This window comes from Zophobas morio, unplaced genomic scaffold, assembly GCF_036711695.1.
Source record: "Zophobas morio isolate AGI-343-1 ecotype UQ-CSIRO unplaced genomic scaffold, CSIRO_AGI_Zmor_V1 ptg000026l, whole genome shotgun sequence".
Taxonomy (NCBI): domain Eukaryota; kingdom Metazoa; phylum Arthropoda; class Insecta; order Coleoptera; family Tenebrionidae; genus Zophobas; species Zophobas morio.
In genome coordinates this window covers 9,730,021-9,752,087 of record NW_026972131.1, presented here as the reverse complement: position 1 = coordinate 9,752,087, position 22,067 = coordinate 9,730,021, and the positions used below count along the sequence as shown (strand labels likewise).

Here is a 22,067-nt window from a genome sequence, read left to right as displayed (position 1 = left end):
GTCCCCAGCTTTGGAGCAACCCCGGTGCTCCCTCTCCTGGTGGCGCCCGAGCACCGCCGCTCCCGATCGAAGGCGCCATCCCATGGTGGCGTGAATGTGTCCGCATAAGCCTAGGTCGGCCAGACGGGTTTCTCTTTCAGCGGTACTAGTCGGCCCAAGGCTTGGCACTGAGGCACGCCACCTCCACGCGTGAATATACTGTTATTACTATTATACAACATTCTATCAGTATCGATATTATTTTTTGGCGAACCCTCTTACGGTCACTGGCGAACTACTAGGGGTTCGCGTACCCCACTTTAGTTTATGATGAAAATAGTGAAAACAAAGTACTCCATAAGATAAACTGTCATACAATCGTGTTAGTCAGAAACTTAACCACTTTTAGATAAAACACTCCTATAGATTAATTTTAGACGACTCATTTCACTGCAAAACAAAATGCAGTGCCTAGTTGCTGTGATACTAATTTTGTTAACAAGCCATAATGGTCATTGTGCAAAAATTTTGGGAGTTTTTACGGCACCAGGCCGCAGCCACTACCTCCTCGGTAGTACTTTAATGAAAACCTTAGCCGACAAAGGACACGATGTCACAGTGATCAGTTCCTTCGGCGAGAAGGAACCACCAAAAACGAAAGGAACTTACAGAGACGTAGTTGTCACAGGGGTTTTAGACAGCATGAAAGGTACGTTTAAACAGTTGCTTTTCATTGTTATAGGACACGAATATTACAGACATGATTAAAGACCAGAAAATGAACATGTTCGACCAGGCAGACTCAAACCCGTTCATTACAAGCGTTTTCATGGGACAGATGGTGCGCAAGATGATGGCACCGGTATTAGGAGAAAAGGAGAAAAGTTGATTCACTCCGACGAGAAATTTGATGTTGTTCTAGTAGAACAATTTATGAACAATGCAGAGAAAGCACTAGCGACTCATTTTGGGGCACCTTTGATAGTTGTAAGTGCTCTGGGGGCAAACTTTTGGTTAAATAAGATCGTCGGAAATCCTGCCCCACCAAGTTATATTCCGATGGTAACGACAGACTATTCGGTTCCCATGACGTTTTGTGAGCGACTTTTGAATAGCCTTTTGTATGTAGTCACCGAAGTATTTTTTAATTTGTTTGTGTACTCCGTCGAGAACGACATCATTAAGAAGAACATACCGAACGGACCTGAACTTTCTGACGTACTTTACAATGCGTCACTGGTGTTGATGAACTCTCACCCTAGCATCCACCAGCCGGTACCATACGTACCCAACATGATAGAAGTTGGCGGGTTTCATGTATCTCCCCCGAAGAAACTCCCTCAAGACTTGCAAGAATTTTTAGACAACGCGAAAGACGGTGTCATCTATTTCAGCATGGGTTCTAATTTGAAAAGTGCTGATTTTCCTCCAGAGAAACGGGACGCGATTTTGAGGACGTTCTCGAAATTGAAGGAACAAGTTTTGTGGAAATGGGAGGAGGATGTTCTTCCTGGACAACCCGACAATGTTAAGTTGTCTAAATGGTTGCCACAACAAAGCATCCTTGCACATCCTAATGTCAAACTTTTTATCACCCATGGAGGTTTGTTAAGTACTACCGAGACTATCTACCACGGGGTACCCATTTTGGCGATTCCTGTATTTGGTGATCAAAAATTAAACGCCAAAAGTGCCATGAACAACGGTTTTGGTCTTGTTTTGCCGTACAATGAGATTACTGAAGAAAGTTTTACACAACTTATTCAAGAAATTTTAAATAATTCGAAGTATGTTGTTTTTATGAGTACGGTCTGGAAATGAGTGTCATTTTTCTTATAGATATAGAAATAACGCGAAAAAGAGGTCTGAAATTTTCCACGATAGGCAGGTGAGTCCAATGGAGACAGCGATATATTGGATCGAGTACGTTATTCGTTATAAAGGAGCGCCACACCTGAGAGTCGCCGCTCTTGATCTACCGTGGTACCAATATTATTTGCTGGATGTACTTGGTTTTCTAATTTTAGTTAATTCTGTAATTGGATGTATTTTTTACTATTCGATCAGAGCGGTTTGCAGAAAAATTTGCAAAAAACGGAAGACTAAAAAGTTGAAACAAACCTAAAATTGTAATAAACACCATTTGAGGAAATGCCCTTGAATTGTCTTTTTCTTTACTATCTAGTTATAATGATGATTTGTGTTGAATTTTGTACTGGTACTTGGAAATCTTAGTGGGCAATGGATCAATAAGCTGCAACTGCAAGTACCATGAAGTACCGCCACCGAGCGCAAGCGAGTTTTGTGATGGTACTTTCCACTTGCCCTAGATTAGTTTTTAATTCCTTGTGTGAAAATATTTGGTGCAATAATACTAAAAAAATAAAAATAAAAACACAATAATTTTTAAATAAAAGTCGTGATTTATTCATCGCGTAATAATTGCAGATCACGTCTCAGATAGCGAAACTATTACGCGATAAAACGACGAACATAAATAGCTTGATCTTGACACGACTTTTCTGTCATGCGCGATATTTAAGTCAGACTAAGAGAATTACGTTGTGGTACTCATTGTTTCAATACGATGAAAGCACACCAACAGAGTACCTACGTCACACGATAAACTCTCAAAAAATTGTGTTAAACACTAGCAGACTGACTTTCATTTATGCCAGACGCACGAATTCGATTTAAAACTGCAAAATGAAGAACACAGTTACGTTAGTACTAATTTTGTTACTAAGTTACAATGGAAATTGTGCAAAAATTTTGGGGGTTTTTACCGCACCAGGACCCAGTCACTACCTTCTTGGTAGTACTTTGATGAAAGCGTTAGCCGAGAAAGGCCACGATGTCACCGTGATCAGTGCCTTCGGTGAGAAAGAACCACCAAAAACGAAGGGTACTTATCGAGACATAGTGGCCACAGAGGTGCTAGAAAACCGGAAAGGTACGTTTAAACGGTTATTTTTAAACTAATTTAATAGAAATATATTGTAGAAATGATGAAGCAGCGCGAAATGAACATGTTCGACCAGGCAGACGCGAACCCCTTCATTTCAACCTTCTTCTTTGGATATATGATGCCTAAAATGATGGAACCGGCGTTACGGAATGCTGAAGTCCAAAAATTGCTTCACTCTGACGAAAAATTTGATGTTGTGATTGTAGAACAATTTATGAATAACGCAGAGAAAGCACTGGCCACTCACTTTGGGGCCCCGTTGGTGGTGGTGAGTGCTCTAGGGGCAAACTTTTGGTTAAACACTTTAGTTGGAAATTCTGCCCCCCCATCGTATATTCCGATGGTAGTGACGGATTATTCTGCCCCCATGACGTTTTGCGAGAGACTTTTAAATAGTCTTTTGTTTGTGGTCACCGACGTATACTTCAATTTGGTTGTGTACCCCGCCGAAAATGAAATAATTAAAAAAAACATCCCCAACGGGCCTGATCTTTTTGACGTTCTGTACAACGCTTCAATTGTGTTGGTGAACTCCCACCCGAGCTTAAACCAACCAGTGCCGTACGTTCCTAACATGATAGAAGTAGGAGGGTTTCATGTCACACCCCCAAAGAAACTCCCTCAAGACTTGCAGGAATTTTTAGACAACGCGAAAGACGGAGTCATCTATTTCAGCATGGGTTCTAATTTGAAAAGTGCTGATTTTCCTCCAGAGAAACGGGACGCGATTTTGAGGACGTTCTCGAAGTTGAAGGAACAAGTTTTGTGGAAATGGGAGGAGGATGTTTTGCCTGGGCAACCGAAGAATGTTAAGTTGTCTAAGTGGCTGCCACAACAAAGTATTCTTGCACATCCCAATGTCAAACTTTTTATTACCCATGGGGGTTTGTTGAGTACGACCGAAACTGTGTACCACGGGGTACCAATTTTGACGATTCCCATATTTGGTGACCAAAAACTAAATGCTAAAGGTGCTGTAAACAATGGTTTTGGTCTTATGTTGTCGTACAATGAAATTACTGAAGAAAGTTTTACAGAACGTATTCAAGAAATTCTAAATAATCCTAAGTATGTTGCTTTTATAACCAGTGTCTGGAAATAAGTGTTATTTTTGTTACAGATATAGAAATAACGCGAAGAAGAGGTCTGAAACTTTCCACGATAGACAGGTGAGTCCAATGGAGACAGCGATATATTGGATCGAGTATGTGATTCGTCATAAAGGGGCGCCACACCTGAGGGTTGCAGCTCTTGATCTACCGTGGTACAAATATTACTTGTTGGATGTAATTGGTTTTCTAGTTTCAGTTAGTTCGGTTATTGCATTTATTTCCTACTATTCAATCAGAGCAGTTTGTAGAAAAATATGCAACAAACGGAAGACTAAAAAGTTAAAACAAAAGTAAAATTTTTAAAATCCATGTTCTGTAACAGAAAAATAAAAAATTAATACAATACAACGTTTTTTATTATAAAAGTTTGACGAAATAGCCTTGAAATTTAATGAAGGTATGTGAAGGCAAAGCTGATAACGACTATTCCACAGATTAGAGAATATTGAAAGATTTTCAGTCTTCAAGATCCTCTTCAAATCAAATCGGATATACTTATTTTATCTTGGTACAATTGTTGCATATCACTTTCCCTAGGACTATCAATTGTTATGTCCTCGTGTAGAAACTTTTGCTACAATATTATTTATTAGTAAAACTTGCAATTATATGCAGATAAAAACATGTAAAGAATGTTTCGTCAACCAGAATGTAAATAAAGTTATTTTGTAAACGCGTCTTAATTTTAGCAACAGTTTCGATATAACATTTATTTACAGGTGTTTTCTTGAGAGTGCGTTCGTCTGGAATGGTCGTTTTACAGTGTAAGTAAGCGAAGAAACATGTTGTTACCTCGGTGGGAATCGAACCCACGCCTCTCACTTTCCGGGCATTGCACCCAGACCACTAGAACACGAGGCGACTCATCTTTCTTTGCTTACCGACGTGTTATTGTGCCGCCACAACAGTATTTTTCCAAAAATGAATTAAAGTAGGATTACTTAACTTATTCAATGGATTATTCAAGGCAAGCATGGCCTGGTATAAATCGAATTTGAATGTTTCCTCTTCATTTTTGGCTGTATTAGCAGATAAAGTTCCTCGTATTGATATTTGAGTTACTCTGGTTGAGTTTTTTTTTCACAATTTCTTTTGTAAAGAGGCGTTGTGAGGGCCGAATCGACGATGATAGTGTGGAAAACATTTTCTTAATTATTCGTAACATCACTGCTCTGTCGCCAAGTTCGTAGACGAATGATGAATGAATTTGGAAATCGAAGAAAAAACACATTTGCGGAACAACTATCCATATTTACAACATTAGGCTTAGAGGCCGTTAAGTAAAGAATTCCACTAATACGCCTAACTGGGGATGCCCATAAATGAAGTCTTGGAAAAACCCATCCACATTAATAGAAAAGGTCGGTACTTATTTATCTGCACTTTAGTTAAATATGCAGAATATATAAAAATTATCCGAGCCTTATATTCTCTGGTGTTTTGTCACTGGATAAACTTGAAAAAAATCTTTTGAGCTTTTGATGTTTTACATTTTACGAATCTGAAAAAGTCTTGAGTACCGCAGTGTTTGAGTACTCATGATGTATTATTTTGGAAGCCCATGAAGACTTTTTTTTTAATAATTAAAACAATTTTGGGGGACTCTGTTATTATATTTTTAGAAAATTCTAACCTGACCTGTTTTTGAGTTCATTTTGGGCTCCAGTTTTTTTTTTGAAAAATTTAAAACGATTTTGGTATTCCTGTTTGAAAAGAATTTGAAAGTGCTTTGAGACTCTAGTGTCTTTTCTTAAATTAAAAATAATTTATTTAAATTTCCTACACGATATATAATTTGCTAAAATCAATTTCGTCTTAGTAGGTACTGGCCCCACCCACCAACCGTCTCTTTTCTTAGAGGACATGTCATTTGGCAAAATCGGTCTTATTTTAGCAGGTATTAGCCTCACTCACCCGCCCTCTCTTGTCTTAGAGGGTATCTCATTTGCCAATCAGTCTTATCTTACCAGGTACTTTCCCCGCCCACCCACCTTCTCGTTTCTTAGATAGTATGTTATTGGCCAAAATCAGTTTTATCTTATAAGGTACTATCCCCGCCCACCCACCCTCTCGTTTCTTAGATAGTATGTTATTTGCCAAAATCAGTTTTATCTTATAAGGTACTATCCCCGCCCACCCACCCTCTCGTTTCTTAGATAGTGTTATTTGCCAAAATCAGTTTTATCTTAGCAGGTACTAGCCCCGCCCACCCACCCACCCTCTCTTTTCTTAGAGGAAATGTTATTTGGCAAAAACGGTCTTATTTTAGCAGGTATTAGCCTCACCCACCCGCCCTCTCTTGTCTTAGAGGGTATCTCATTTGCCAAAATCAGTCTTATCTTACCAGGTACTTTCCCCGCCCACCCACCCTCTTGTTTCTTAGATAGTATGTTATTTGCCAACATCAGTTTTATCTTATAAGGTACTATCCCCGCCCACCCACCCTCTCGTTTCTTAGATAGTGTTATTTGCCAAAATCAGTTTTATCTTAGCAGGTACTAGCCCCGCCCGCCCACCCACCCACCCTCTCTTTTCTTAGAGGAAATGTCCTTTGGCAAAAACGGTCTTATTTTAGCAGGTATTAGCCTCACCCACCCGCCCTCTCTTGTCTTAGAGGGTATCTTATTTGCCAAAATCAGTCTTATCTTACCAGGTACTAGTCCCGCCCACCCACCCACCCTCTCTTTACTTAGAAGGTATGTCATTTGCCTAAATCAGTTTTATCTTAGCAAGTTTTGATGACTAACTTTTACAAAAAATAATCAAAATTTGGAAACATTACGAGCTTATTTATGTGCACAAGGGAGGAATTTTGAACACGTCTTGTGTTTAGTTGGTTGTGCTTGAATGGATTTTTTGTTGTTTGTTTTTGTTTTGGTATATAATTTATAAAAAATGTGTTATTAAATGTTTTTTTTTGGTTTATTTATTAATGAAAAATAATAGCTTGTTTTATTTTAATAATAATAATGCAAAACGATTAATGACTCCTGGTTATTATTGTTATGGTCCTAAAAAAAAAAAAAAGGTGGAATTCACTCACCATCCTTACTAAAAAAAAAAAAAAAATTCAGAAAGTAATCCGGACGTATTCACGCACCTAATGCGTGACTAGGTCCAATTTTGCTTTTAGAAAATTACGTTTTTACTTCCCGAGCGTAAGCAAAGGAAGTATTGTAATCGAGTCCGTCGGCCGACTCTCTACTTTTACGTTTTCTCGATCTTTCATGACTCCTAGAAGACGAAGAAATAGGTCTCCCATTTCCGTCTGTCTGTCCGTCTGTCCGTCTGTCCGTCCGTCTGTCCGTCCGACTGTCTGTCCGTCTGCCGTCCCGGATTTTTATTAGACAAATAATCTCCGAAAGTACTCGACCGATTGTTGTGAAATTTTGTATTTATATTAAGAATATCATGTAGATGGTAAAACGCTAACCAAAATTTGTCTAATCATCCCCACCACTAATGCGATGACGTCACTTCAAAATTGTACATAGTAAATGGGTTTTCAATTGTATAAAATAACATAGTCCTACACATGTAGTTTACAACTCTGAATCGACTTTTCACCCGAAACGTCCAGATTTTTGGAAAAAAAATCAAAATTATAAAACAACATTTTGAAATTTAACTTTTAATCTGCTAACCAGAATGCTTTGAAATGTTGCAGATGTTTTAAGGCTATAAAGAGCATCATAAATCTTTAGTCAAAAAATATTTGCTTATCCCCTCCAAAAACTTGATGACGTCAGCTCAAAAGTTTGTGGAATAAATCATATCTAAAATGTACAAAATATGATGAGTCTGTACTTGTGATCTATCACTCCATTCATATTTTTTGGATTTGCATATACAGGGTGACTCAAAAAAATTAATGAATGCGTAAATATATTTTATTGATTTAATCAGGAACTACAAAACCGAATGCTCTGAAATCTTGCAGATGTTTTAAGGCCATAAAGAGCATAATAAATGTTTAGTCAAAATATATTTGCTTGTCCCCTCCAAAAACTTGATGACGTCAGCTCGAAAGTTTGCCGATTAAATCATATCTAAAATGTACAAAATATGATGAGCCTGTACTTGTCATTTATCACTCCATTCATATTTTTTGGATTTGCATATACAGAGTGACTCAAAAAAATTAATGAATGCGTAAATATATTTTATTGATTTAATCAGGAACTACAAAACGGAATGCTCTGAAATCTTGCAGATGTTTTAAGGTCATAAAGAGCATAATAAATGTTTAGTCAAAATATATTTGCTTATCCCCTCCAAAAACTTGATGACGTCAGCTCGAAAGTTTGCCGAATAAATCATATCTAAAATGTACAAAATATGATGAATCTGTACTTGTGATCTATCACTCCATTCATATTTTTTGGATTTGCATATACAGAGTGACTCAAAAAAATTAATGAATGCGTAAATATATTTTATTGATTTAATCAGGAACTACAAAACGGAATGCTCTAACATCTTGCACATGTTTTAAGGTTATAAAGAGCATAATAAATGTTTAGTCAAAATATATTTGATTATCCCCTCCAAAAACTTGATGACGTCAGCTCGAAAATTTGCCGAATAAATCATATCTAAAATGTACAAAATATGGTCAGTCTGTACTTGTGATCTATCACTCCATTCATATTTTTTGGATTTGCATATACAGGGTGATTCAAGAAAATAAATGAAAGCGTAAATTTATTTTACTGATTTACTCAGGAACTACAAAACCGAATGCTTCGAAATCTTGAAGATATTTTAAAATTATCATAAGCATGGTAAATTTTTGATCAAAACGTATTTGGTCGTCCTCCCTAAAAAAATTATGACGTCACCACAAAATTTTGCTGAATAAATCCTATCTAAAATGTACAAAATATGGTGAGTCTCTTCTTGTGATTTATCATTCCATTCAAATTTTTTCGATTTGCATATACAGGGTGACTCAAAAAAATTAAAGAATGCGTAAATTTATTTTATTGATTTAATCAGGAACTACAAAACCAAATGCTTTGAAATCTTGCAGATGTTTTAAGGTTATAAAGAGCATAATAAATTTTTAGTCAAAATATATTTGGTTATCTTCTACAAAAAACTGATGACGTCAGCTCAAAAGTTTGCCGAATAAATCGTATCTAAAATGTACAAAATATGATGAGTCTGTACTTGTAATTTATCATTCCATTCATATTTTTGGATTTGCATATGCAGGGTGACTCAAAAAAATTAATGAAGGCGTGAATTTATTTTATCGATTTAATCAGGAATTACAAAACCGAATGCTTTGAAATCTTGGGAATATTTTAAAGCTATTATAAGCATGGTAAACTTTTGTTCAAAATGTATTTGTTCATCCGTCCTAAAAAAATTGATGACGTCACCCTTAAATTTTGCTGAATAAATCTTATCTAAAATGCAAAAAATATGATGAGTTTGTACTTGTGATTTATCATTCCATTCATATTTTTTAGATTTTCTTAAGAGGTGGTTCAAAAAAATTAATGAAGTCAATTTATTTTATTGATTAAATTAAAGGCAACACTTATTATTAGTATTACACCCCAACCAACCCAATTTGGTAGACACAAAATTTGTTAAAGTAAAAACTCGGTTGAAACATAAGGGTAGCACGCTTATTTACATCGACTTTAACATTACAGACCTGCATTTGTTTTATGCGTTCACTTGGTTCCGCGAATCTGAAATAGACATGTTTATAATCAACCAATTGTGAATTTCACCGTCAAGAATTAAAATAAAACCCAATGTTTTATATAATAAGCGGAAGTCGAAGCAATAAAACCGATGGTCGTTTTGTTTACAGTTTCTCTGTTTGACTCTCACGTATGCTGTTACGCCTGTCATCTTAAATTAAGAATGTTTATACATACACGATTTTCAGTTGCCTCTGATACGTAGGTATACGTGAGTAAATTGTTTCGTTATTTTATTGATTATTACAAATCAATATTCAAACGACCCAATTCATTTTCCCGAAAATTTGAGAATATAATAATTTTATTCTTAGTATTACACTACATCTATCCCAACTGATATACGTGTCCTTGCAAAAATGTTGATGACGTCATCGCAATTTTTTTTTAAATTCCCACTACAAAAATGTAATGAGAAAAAAAACACAATAGGCATGCAGTCGTCAAGTTTCCGACAGCGAGGGAAGTACTGTCTAAACTCTTTAGACCAATTTTTTTCGTTTTTTTTCCAGACACCGGTATAAAATCGGGACAGAAATACAATATCGGTAATCATTAAGTTAATAATAAAAACACAACAATTTAATGAAAATATGTTGATTAATCATTGCGTAATAACTACAGATTACGCCTAATTATATAACGAGACAATTACGAGATAACACGACAAACATAAATAACTTGCTCTTGATATGATTTTCCTCGTCATGCGCAATTGTTGCATCTCACCAGAGAGCAATGTGGTGGTACTCGTCTTTCCACTATGATTAAACTACAGCAAACATTTGCTTCACGCGATAAAAATTCGGTAAATCAGACACTTAACTGTTCGATAAAAAATTGTTATCATTGGCAGGTTGGCTTTCGTTGAATTCGATTTACAACAATAAAATGAAGACCATAGTAACAGTAGTACTACTTTTGTTAACAAGCCAATGTGGAAGTTGTGCAAAAATTTTGGGAGTTTTTACAGCACCAGGACGCAGCCACTACATCCTTGGTAGTACTTTAATGAAAGCCTTAGCTGAGAAAGGACACGATGTCACCGTCATCAGTTCTTTCGGTGAGAAGGAACCACCAAAAACCAAAGGTACTTACAGAGACATAGTGGTCACGGAGCTTCTAGAAAACATGAAAGGTAAGTTCACCCAACTATTTTTAATTTAACTAGTCGGTCACGAATGTTGTAGAAATGCTCAAAGGGCAAAAAATGAATATGTTCGACCAGGACGACATGAGTCCGTTCATTGCAACCGCTTTCATGGCGTACATGATGCCTAAAATGATGGAACCAGCGTTACGGGACAAGAGTGTCCAAAATTTGATTCACTCGAACGAAAAATTCGATGTTGTGATTGTAGAACAATTTATGAATGATGCAGAAAAAGCATTAGCGACTCATTTTGGAGCACCTTTGATAGTTGTGAGTTCCATGGGGGCAAATTATTGGGTAAACTCGATAGTCGGGAATCCTGCTCCTGTGTCGTATATTCCGATGATGTCGACGGACTATTCAATCCCCTTGACGTTTTGTCAGCGAGTTCAAAACAGCCTTTTGTTTCTAATTACGGAAGTACTTTTCAAATTGTATGTGTACCCGGCCGAAAACCAGAAGATTAAAAAGTACATCCCGAACGGACCTGATATTTCCGACGTACTTTACAATGCTTCAATTATTTTGATGAACTCTCACCCGAGTATAAACCAACCCGTCCCGTACGTACCCAACATGATAGACGTAGGAGGGTTTCACGTCAAACCCCCAAAGAAACTCCCTCAAGACTTGCAGGAATTTTTAGACAACGCGAAAGACGGTGCCATCTATTTCAGCATGGGGTCTAATTTGAAAAGTGCTGAGTTGCCACCGGAGAAAAGGGACGCAATTCTGAGAGCGTTCTCGAAATTGAAAGAAAAAGTTTTGTGGAAATGGGAGGAGGACGTTCTGCCTGGGCAACCGCAGAATATCAAGTTGTCTAAATGGCTGCCACAACAAAGCATCCTGGCACATCCAAATGTCAAGCTTTTTATCACCCATGGAGGGCTATTAAGTACCACCGAGACTGTCTACCATGGGGTGCCTATTTTAGCTATTCCCATATTTGGGGATCAAAAACAAAACGCGAAAGCTGCTGTTGACAATGGCTTTGGTCGTATGATACCGTACAGTGAAATTACCGAAGACAGGTTTACGCAAAATATTCAAGAAATTTTGAATAATCCTAAGTATGATGGTTTTATTAACATAGTTTGGAAATAATTGAGATTTATCTTCTAGATATAGAAGTAGTGCGAAAAAGAGGTCTGAAGCTTTCCACGACAGGCAGGTGAGTCCAATGGAGACAGCGATATACTGGGTCGAGTATGTGATTCGTCATAAAGGAGCACCACACCTGAGAGTTGCAGCTCTTGATCTACCGTGGTACAAATATCACTTGTTGGATGTGATTAGTTTTCTAGTTTTAGTTATTTCGGTTACTGCATGTATTTCCTACTATTCAATCAGAGCGGTTTGTAGAAAAGTTTGCAACAAACGGAAAAGTAAAAAGTTAAAACAAAACTAATGTAACAGAATAATACAAATTGTAATCAAATAAGTACACTGTTGTTTTTTATACAAGTTGACGAAATAGCCTTGAAGACTTAACATCTGGCTAGGATTGTCATTATCATTTTCATTGTGATAACGACTATTACACAAGATTACACCGTATTAAAAAAATTATTTACGTCCTCTTCAAACTGATGTATTTCATCTTTGTACTTGGTACTTATTAGTTCCTGTGAGATCAATGTGTTGATTTATTCATTACGTAACAACTAGAGATAATTAACAAGTTACGTGCTGGTATTCATCTTTCGCAATATGATGAGATAGATCAAACAGCGTACTTCACGCGATAAACTATCACAACGAACTCTAACTTGTCGATTAATCATTATCACCGGCATTCGATTTAGAACCGCAAAATGAAAAGCATAGTGACGTTATTACTAATTTTGTTAGTAAGTCACCATGGAAGTTGTGCAAAAATTTTGGGTGTTTTTACCTCACCGGAACGCAGCCACTACATCCTTGGTAGTACCTTAATGAAAGCCTTAGCCGAGAAAGGTCACGATGTCACCGTGCTCAGTTCCTACGGCGAAAAGGAACCACCAAAAACCAAAGGAACGTACAGAGACATCGTCGTCACAGAAATAATGAAAAACATGAATGGTACGTCTTAACAGTTAAGTATTTGTAAATTAGGTGACTCACGCTTGTTGTAGAAATGATGGCCGGGGGACAAGGGAGTATGTTCGATCAGGGAGACATGAGTCCGTTCCTTGCAGCCGGTTTCCTAGCGTTTATGATGCCTCAAATGATGGAACCAGGGTTAGGAGACAAAGAAATCCAAAAATTGATGCACTCGAACGAAAAATTCGATGTTGTGATTGTAGAACAATTTATGAATGATGCAGAGAAAGCACTATCCACTCATTTCGGAGCACCTTTAATCGTTGTGAGTTCTATGGGGGCAAACTACTGGGTGAACACGTTAGTCGGGAATCCTTCTCCCCCGTCGTACATTCCAATGATCTCTACCGACTATTCAATCCCCATGACGTTTTGTGAACGACTTGAAAACAGTCTCTTGTTTCTACTAACAGAAGTACTTTTCAAATGGTACGTGTACCCTTACGAGAACGCGAAAATTAAAAAGTACATACCGAACGGACCTGACATTAATGACGTACTTTACAATGCTTCAATTATTTTGATGAACTCTCACCCGAGTCTAAACCAACCTGTGCCGTACGTACCCAACATGATCGATATTGGAGGGTTTCACGTACAACCACCAAAGAAACTCCCTCAAGACTTGCAAGAATTTTTAGATAGCGCGAAGGAGGGTGTTGTTTATTTCAGCATGGGGTCTAATTTGAAAAGTGCTGAGTTGCCAGCGGAGAAAAGGGAGGCAATTCTGAGGACGTTCTCGAAATTAAAACAAAAAGTCTTGTGGAAATGGGAAGACGATGTTCTTCCTGGACAACCGGAGAATGTTAAGTTGTCTAAGTGGCTGCCACAACAAAGCATTCTGGCACATCCAAATGTCAAACTTTTTATCACCCATGGAGGGCTATTAAGTACTACCGAGACTATCTACCACGGAGTACCTATTCTGGCGATTCCCGTATTTGGTGATCAACACCTAAACGCTAAAGCAGCTGTGAAAAATGGTTATGGTCTTATGCTCCCCTACCCTGAAATTACCGAAGAAAGCTTTACGCAAAATATTCGAGAAATTTTGAATAATCCTAAGTATGATGGTTTTATTAACATAGTTTGGAAATAATTGCCGTTATCTTGTAGATATAGAAATAACGCGAAAAAGAAGTCTGACGCTTTCCACGATAGGCAGGTGAGTCCAATGGAGACTGCCATTTACTGGATCGAGTACGTAATTCGTCATAAAGGAGCACCACACCTGAGAGTCGCAGCTCTTGATCTACCATGGTACAAATATTTCTTGCTAGACGTAATTGGTTTCCTAGTTTTAGTTACCTCGGTTATTGGATGTATTTCGTACTACTCAATTAGAGCCGTTTGTAAAAAAATATGCAACAAACGGAAGAGTAAAAAGTTAAAACAGAAGAAAAATTAGTTAATATAACAAAATAAAAAACTTGTGATACAATACACTCTTGTTTTATTCAATTTTCTTCAAGTTTGGCCAACTCTTAAAATGAAATTACGAGTACGAAGAAATTAGTCTCATGTTTCTGTTTGTCTGTCCATTTGTCTGTCTGTCTGTCGCTCTTCCGTCCCGATTTTCATTAGACAGATAATCTCCGAAAGTACTGGGACGATTGTTGTGATTATATTAGGAATATCATGTACGTGATAAAACGATAACCAAAATTTGTCAACTAAAGTACTCATAACTGCTAAAATTAGAGAGATTTTGGCAAATGACATACCTTCTAAGAAAAGAGAGGGTCAGTGGGCGGGGCTAGTACTTGCTAAGATAAGAGTGATTTTGGCAAATGAGATACTCTCTAAGAAAAGAGAGGCTAAAATAAGACCGATTTTGGCAATGACATCTTCTCCCAGAAAATAGAGGGTGGGCGTGTGGGGCAAGTACCTGCAAGATAAAACTGATTTTAGCAAATGACGTATCCTCTAATAAACTTAATTAAATTATTGTAAGGAAAGGCACTAGAGGCTCCAAACCATTTTCAAATTATTTCCAAACAAGAATACTTCGAACCTGAAGATTGTTTTAAATTTAAAAAAAAACAGGGTCCCAAAATTAACTCAAAACTGGTCAGGTCAGAATTTTCCAAAAATAGAATATCAAAATAATTTACAAAAGAAATCTCTATGGACTCCCAAAATAATACACCATGGGTACCCAACAATCTCCCGAATAAAAAAAAACACTGATTTTGGCAAATGACATACATTCTAAGAAAACAGAGGGTGGGTGGGCGGGACTAGTACCTGCTAAGATAAAACTGATTTTGGCAAATGAGACACAACCTCTAAGAAAAGAGAGGGCGGGTGGGCGGGGCTAATACCGGCTGGAATAAGACCAGAGAGGATGGGTGGAGCTAGAGCCTGTTAAGACTGATTTTGACAAATGACATATTCTATAAAAAATAGAGGGCGGGTGGGTGGGGTTAGTACCTGCTAAGATAAAATTGATTTTAGTAAATTACGCATCGTGTAAGAAATTTAATTATATTATTATAAGGAACCACACTAGAGGTTCTAAACCACTTTCAAATTCTTTCCATTGAGGAATACCTAGAACCTGAAGATTGTTTTAAATTTTTCAAAAAAAAAAAACAGGTTCCAAAATTAACTCAAAAACAGGTTAGGTCAGAATTTTCCAAAAATAGAATACCAAAATTGTTTTAAATAATTTACAAAAGAAATCTCTATGGACTCCTAATATAATACACCATGGGTACCCAAGAATCTCCCGAATTAAAAAAAAAAACACTGATTTTGGCAAATGACATACATTCTAAGAAAAGAGAGGGTGGGTGGGCGGGACTAGCACCTGCTAAGATAAGAGTGATTTTGGCAAATGAGATACCCTCTAAGAAAAGAGAGGACGGGTGGGCGGGGCTAATACCGGCTGGAATAAGACCAGAGAGGGTGGGTGGAGCTAGAGCCTGTTAAGACTGATTTTGACAAATGACATATTCTATAAAAAATAGAAGGCGGGTTGGTGGGGTTAATACCTGCTAAGATAAAATTGATTTTATTAAATTACGCATCGTGTAAGAAATTTAATTAAATTATTATAAGGAACGACACTAAAGGCTCTAAACCACTTTCAAATTCTTTCCATTGAGGAATACCTAGAACCTGAAGATTGCTTTAAATTTTTCAAAAAAAAACGGGGTTCCAAAATTAACTCAAAAACAGGTTAGATCAGAATTTTCCAAAAATAGAATACCAAAATTGTTTTAAATAATTTACGAAAGAAATCTCTATGGACACCCAAAATAATACACCATGGCTATCCAAGAATCTCCCGAATTAAAAGAAAAAACACTGATTTTGGCAAATGACATACATTCTAAAAAAAGAGAGCGTGGGTGGGCGGGACTAGTACCTGCTAAGATAAAACTGATTTTGGCAAATGAGACACCCTCTAAGAAAAGAGAGGGCGGGTGGGCGGGGCTAATACCGGCTGGAATAAGACCAGAGAGGGTGGGTGGAGCTAGAGCCTGTTCAGACTGATTTTGACAAATGACATATTCTATAAAAAATAGAAGGCGGGTTGATGGGGTTAATACCTGCTAAGATAAAATTGATTTTAGTAAATTACGCATCGTGTAAGAAATTTAATTAAATTATTATATGGAACGACACTAAAGGCTCTAAACCACTTTCAAATTCTTTCCATTGAGGAATACCTAGAACCTGAAGATTGCTTTAAATTTTTCAAAAAAAAACGGGGTTCCAAAATTAACTCAAAAACAGGTTAGGTCAGAATTTTCCAAAAATAGAATACCAAAATTGTTTTAAATAATTTACAAAAGAAATCTCTATGCACTCCCAAAATAATACGCCATGGGTACCCAAGAATCTCCCGAATAAAAAAAAACACTGATTTGGCAGATGACATACATTCTAAGAAAAGAGAGGGTGGGTGGGCGGGACTAGTACCTGCTAAGATAAAACTGATTTTGGCAAATGAGACACCCTCTAAGAAAAGAGAGGGCGGGTGGGCGGGGCACGAGCCGGCTGGAATAAAATTGATTTTAGCAAATTACGTATCGTGTAAGAAATTTAATTAAAATCTGTTTATTTTCAGAAACGACACTAGAGTCTCCAAAGCACTTTCAAGTTCTTTCCAAAGAAAATTAAATTTTTCAAAAAAAAAAAAACTGGAGCCCAGAATTAACTCAAAAACAGATCAGGTTAGAACACCAGAGTCCCCCAAAATTGTTTTAAATAATTACCATGAGTACTCAAACACTGCGGCACTCAAGACTTTTTCAAATATGTAAACAATAAAACAATAAAAGCTCAAAAAATTTTAAATAGTTCATCCAGCAACAAAACACTAGGCCATTTTCCAGACACTCAGTATTGGATATTTCAAAAATACATGTAAAATTTGGCAAACTGCCTATTAATTTCGAAGATTATCTGCTTATAAAAACCAAAACAGACAGCTAGACAGACAGACAGACGACAGACAGACGGAAACGGACCAAAAAATGAATTTAACTATTGGTTAAATACATAATATAGCTTATGTTTAGGAAGTGAGAATGTCAAAAATCTAAAAAAACATCATTTTCACTTCCCGAGCGTAAGCAAAGGAAGTATTGTAATCGAGTCCGTGGGCCGACTCTCTACTTTTACCTTTTCTCGATCTTTCATGACCCCTAGAAGACGAAGAAATAGGTCTCCCATTTCCGTCCGTCTGTCCGTCTGTCTGCCGTTCCGGATTTTTATTAGACAGATAATCTCCGAAAGTACTAGGAAGATAGTTGTGTTTATATTAGGAATATCATGTACAAAATGCTAACCAAAATTTGTCAACTAAAGTACTCGTAGCTAATAAGATAAGAGAGATTTTGGCAAATGAAATGTCTCTAAGAAAATAGAGGGCGGGTGGGTGGGTTTGGTACCTGTTAAAATAAGATCGATTTTGGCAAATGACATATCTTCTAAGAAAAGAGAGGGTAGGTGGGCGGGGCTAGGACTTGCTAAGATAAGAGTAATTTTGGCAAATGAGATACCTTCCAAGAAAAGAGAGGGCGGACTAGTACCTTCAAGATAAAACTGATTTTAGCAAATGACGTATCCTCTAAGACATTTAATTAAATTATTATAAGGAACGACACTAGAGGCTCTAAACCACTTTCAAATTCTTTCCAAACAGGAATACCTAGAAGCTGAAGATTGTTTTAAATTTTTCAAAAAAAAAACGGGGTTCCAAAATTAAATCAAAAACAGGTCAGGTCAGAATTTTCCAAAAATAGAATACCAAAATTGTTTTAAATAATTTACAAAAGAAATCTCTATGGACTCCCAAAATAATACACCGTGGGTACCCAAGAATCTCCCGAATTAAAAAAAACACTGATTGTGGCAAATGACATACATTCTAAGAAAAGAGAGGGTGGGTGGGCGGGACTAGTACCTGCTAAGATGAAACTGATTTTGGCAAATGAGACACCCTCTAAGAAAAGAGAGGGCCGGTGGGCGGGGCATTAGCCGGCTGGAATAAAATTGATTTTAGCAAATTACGTATCGTGTAAGAAATTTAATTAAAATCTTTAAATTAAATTTTTCAAAAAAAAAAAAAACTGGAGCCCAGAATTAACTCAAAAACAGGTCAGGTTAGAACGCCAGAGTCCCCCAAAATTGTTTTAAATAATTACCGTGAGTACTCAAATACTGCGGCACTCAAGACTTTTTCAAATATGTAAAAAATAAAACAGTAAAAGCTCAAAAAATTTTAAATAGTTCATCCAGCAACAAAACACCAGGCCATTTTCCAGACATCCGGTATATGATATTTCAAAAACACATCTAAAATTTGTTAATCTGTCGTATCTGTTAATTTCGAAGATTATCTGCTTATAAAAACCAACACAGACAGCTAGACAGACAGACAGACGACAGACAGACGGAAACGGGCCAAAAAATGAATTTAACTATCAAAAATCTAACAAAACATCATTTTTAAACTAATTCTTCAACTTAATTTTTTTAGGCCAACCAAAATCGAGTCCTTCAGAGATCCTTAAAAATTGTTTAAAATTTATCAAAATTCTGAGAAATTAATAAAATAAAAAATGCAAATGGTGTGCAGTTTTTGAAAAATTTTTATTACTTACAAAATCCTAAACTCTTCAGTTGGAAAGATTAAAAAATTACAAACTCTATTAAACTCGATTAAATTTTCGTCCAAAAAGTTAGATCAAATTGTTCTTTGCTTAACTACCCGGTTTACAGAATTTTGACACTGGAATAGAAATTTTCTTTAATTTTGCCTGAACCTTTTACAAAAACCAAACTATGTGGTGTAGCAATTCGTTTTGAATGCAGAAAAAAATCTACTGAAGTTGCGTTTTTCTGTGTTTGTCACCTGTCACTATCATTTCCGACCAAGGATATTAGACATATACATATATACATATATTGTTTTTACTCCATAGAGCTTATCCCGAAAATTTTTATAATTGTTCAGAGAAGCAGTATTTATTGGATTGAAAGTGCCGTCTTCAATGCTTTTTTTTGTGCTTGGTACTCATGGGCTGTCATTCTGTTTCCTTTCGCAGAAACCCTTACTACTATACAAAGAAAAATTAAAATCAAACACAATAATTTTGGGATGAGTCTCGGTTTAATCATTACATAATAATTTAGATAGCGAAAAGAGTTACTTATTAGAACTCATATTTTTAACATCATGATAGTAGAACAAACAGAATATTTCATGATAAACTATCGCAATTTGTGTACATAGAGATTTAATAACTATGCGATAAAACATTACCATTAGTCCTGCTAGTCGACTGACTTCGATTTAGCGCAACTAAAATGAAGACCATAATTACAGCATTACTAATTTTGTTAACAACTCACTATGGAAGTTGTGCAAAAATTTTGGGGGTTTTTACGTCACCAGGCCGCAGCCACTACAGCCTTGGTAGAACCTTAATGAAAGCTTTAGCCGAGAAAGGACACGATGTCACCCTGATTAGTTCCGTCGGCGAGAAGGAACCCCCAAAAACGAAAGGAACTTACAGAGACATTGTCATTACAGCGGTTGCCGAAAACATGAAAGGTAGGTACACTCAAACAGCCAGTTTTAATTGAAATATCCAGCTCACAACTATTGCAGAAATGGCAAAGAGGGGTGAAATGAGTATGTTCGATCATGGGGACATGAACCCGTTCACTGCAAACGCATTTCTGATACGAATGTTGCCTATAATGATGGAACCATCGTTACGGGACAAAGAAATCCAAAAATTGATTCACTCCAACGAAAAATTCGATGCTGTGATTGTAGAACAGTTTATGAATGATGCAGAGAAAGCGTTAGCTAATCATTTCGGGGCACCTTTAATAGTTTTGAGTTCCATGGGGGCTAACTATTGGGTAAACACGTTAGTCGGAAACCCTTCACCTATTTCGTATATTCCGATGATGTCGACGGAGTATTCAATCCCCATGACGTTTCTTCAACGAGTTGAAAACAGTCTTTTGTTTGTAATGACGGAAGTACTTTTCAAATGGTTTGTGTACCCTGGCCAGAACGCGAGGATTAAAAAGTACATCCCGAACGGACCTGACATTAATGACGTACTTTACAATGCTTCAATTTTTTTAATGAACTCTCACCCGAGCATAAACCAGGCAGTACCGTACGTACCCAACATGATAGATATTGGAGGGTTTCACGTACAACCACCAAAGAAACTCCCTCAAGACTTGCAAGAATTTTTAGATGACGCGAAAGACGGTGTTATTTATTTCAGCATGGGTTCTAATTTGAAAAGTGCTGAGTTGCCACCAGAGAAAAGGGACGCGATTTTGGGGACGTTCTCGAAATTGAAGGAACAAGTTTTGTGGAAATGGGAGGAGGATGTTCTACCTGGACAACCAAAGAATGTCAAGCTATCGAAATGGTTGCCACAACAAAGCATTCTGGCACATCCAAATGTCAAACTCTTTATTACCCATGGAGGTTTATTAAGTACTACCGAGACTATCTACCACGGGGTGCCTATTTTGGCGATTCCCGTCTTTGGTGATCAAAAACTAAACGCTAAAGCGGCTGTGAACAATGGTTTTGGTCGTATGTTACCCTACAATGATATTACCGAAGAAAGTTTGACCCAAAATATTCAAGAAATTTTGAACGATCCTAAGTATGATGCGTTGATGAACATCCTTCGTAAATAATTACCATTTGTCTTCCAGATATAGAAATAACGCGAAAAAGAAGTCTGAAGCTTTTCACGACCGGCAGAATACTCCAATGGAAACAGCGATATTCTGGATCGAGTATGTGATTCGTCATAAAGGAGCACCACACCTGAGAGTTGCAGCTCTTGATCTACCTTGGTACCAATATTACTTGCTTGACGTATTTGGTTTTCTAGTTTTAATTAGTTTGGTCAGCGGATGTATTTTTTACTATTCAATTAGAGCAGTTTTGAAAAAAATTTGCAAAAGTAAAAAATTAAAGCAGACGTAATCTGAGAATCTACAATGACTTGGCAATAATTTTAGAAATGTAAGTCGCATCATCATTCTGACAAAGAATATTACACAAGGTTACACAACATTGAAAAGTTTCAATTTTATCTATCCTCTTCAAATAAACACACCTTTTAATCCAATATGTATTAATGTTATTTACTTGGTAAATATTATGCAATTACTAATGATTTTCTTAAAGCGTCGTAAAATTGCAGCAATATAGATAAAATGTTTAAATGCAACAGGCAATTTTTCAACTGTTTTAGAATGTCAGCATCCCCTAACCTCCCCCTAACTACAGCCTTGCCTAGTTTATAGCTTATATATTTTGTCCACTTTATCTTAATATACGGAGTCTTCTTTTCCCAACAAAAAACTGACAACATGTTTAACTATTCTGTAATTGAACGAAAACTCTATGTATCAAAAAAAAAATCAAAAATTAAGCCCCACCCGCCCGCCCTGGTCTCAATTGTGATGAGTTTTTCATTCCTAATCAGACCAAAGAGCAGAGTTTACTTAATTGCAAAATCCTCATGTCTCTACAAGAAATTATC

The 22,067-nt window shown here is 36.7% G+C and overlaps 4 protein-coding genes and 1 pseudogene across 4 annotated transcripts; all 5 read left to right on the top strand.

Moving 5' to 3' along the window:
- Positions 1–8: 8 nt before the first annotated feature.
- On the top strand, positions 9–2,207 carry LOC135136362 (UDP-glycosyltransferase UGT5-like; annotated as a pseudogene).
- Positions 2,208–2,406: 199 nt separating this feature from the next.
- On the top strand, positions 2,407–4,353 carry LOC135136256 (UDP-glycosyltransferase UGT5-like). Its single transcript, XM_064065454.1, has 3 exons — positions 2,407–2,932; positions 2,983–4,015; positions 4,068–4,353. The coding sequence occupies exons 1-3, from the start codon at positions 2,686–2,688 to the stop codon at positions 4,351–4,353; spliced, it is 1,566 nt and encodes a 521-aa protein (XP_063921524.1). The 5' UTR covers positions 2,407–2,685.
- Positions 4,354–10,517: 6,164 nt separating this feature from the next.
- LOC135136261 (UDP-glycosyltransferase UGT5-like) lies at positions 10,518–12,376 on the top strand. The gene is made up of 3 exons (XM_064065463.1): positions 10,518–10,917; positions 10,970–12,002; positions 12,055–12,376. Exons 1-3 carry the CDS (start codon positions 10,671–10,673, stop codon positions 12,338–12,340), a joined length of 1,566 nt encoding a protein of 521 aa, XP_063921533.1. The 5' UTR covers positions 10,518–10,670; the 3' UTR covers positions 12,341–12,376.
- A 71-nt stretch (positions 12,377–12,447) lies between these two features.
- On the top strand, positions 12,448–14,457 carry LOC135136260 (UDP-glycosyltransferase UGT5-like). The gene is made up of 3 exons (XM_064065462.1): positions 12,448–12,993; positions 13,047–14,079; positions 14,131–14,457. The coding sequence occupies exons 1-3, from the start codon at positions 12,747–12,749 to the stop codon at positions 14,420–14,422; spliced, it is 1,572 nt and encodes a 523-aa protein (XP_063921532.1). The 5' UTR covers positions 12,448–12,746; the 3' UTR covers positions 14,423–14,457.
- A 5,370-nt stretch (positions 14,458–19,827) lies between these two features.
- On the top strand, positions 19,828–21,628 carry LOC135136339 (UDP-glycosyltransferase UGT5-like). The gene is made up of 3 exons (XM_064065571.1): positions 19,828–20,086; positions 20,144–21,176; positions 21,229–21,628. Exons 1-3 carry the CDS (start codon positions 19,840–19,842, stop codon positions 21,503–21,505), a joined length of 1,557 nt encoding a protein of 518 aa, XP_063921641.1. The 5' UTR covers positions 19,828–19,839; the 3' UTR covers positions 21,506–21,628.
- Positions 21,629–22,067: the final 439 nt, after the last annotated feature.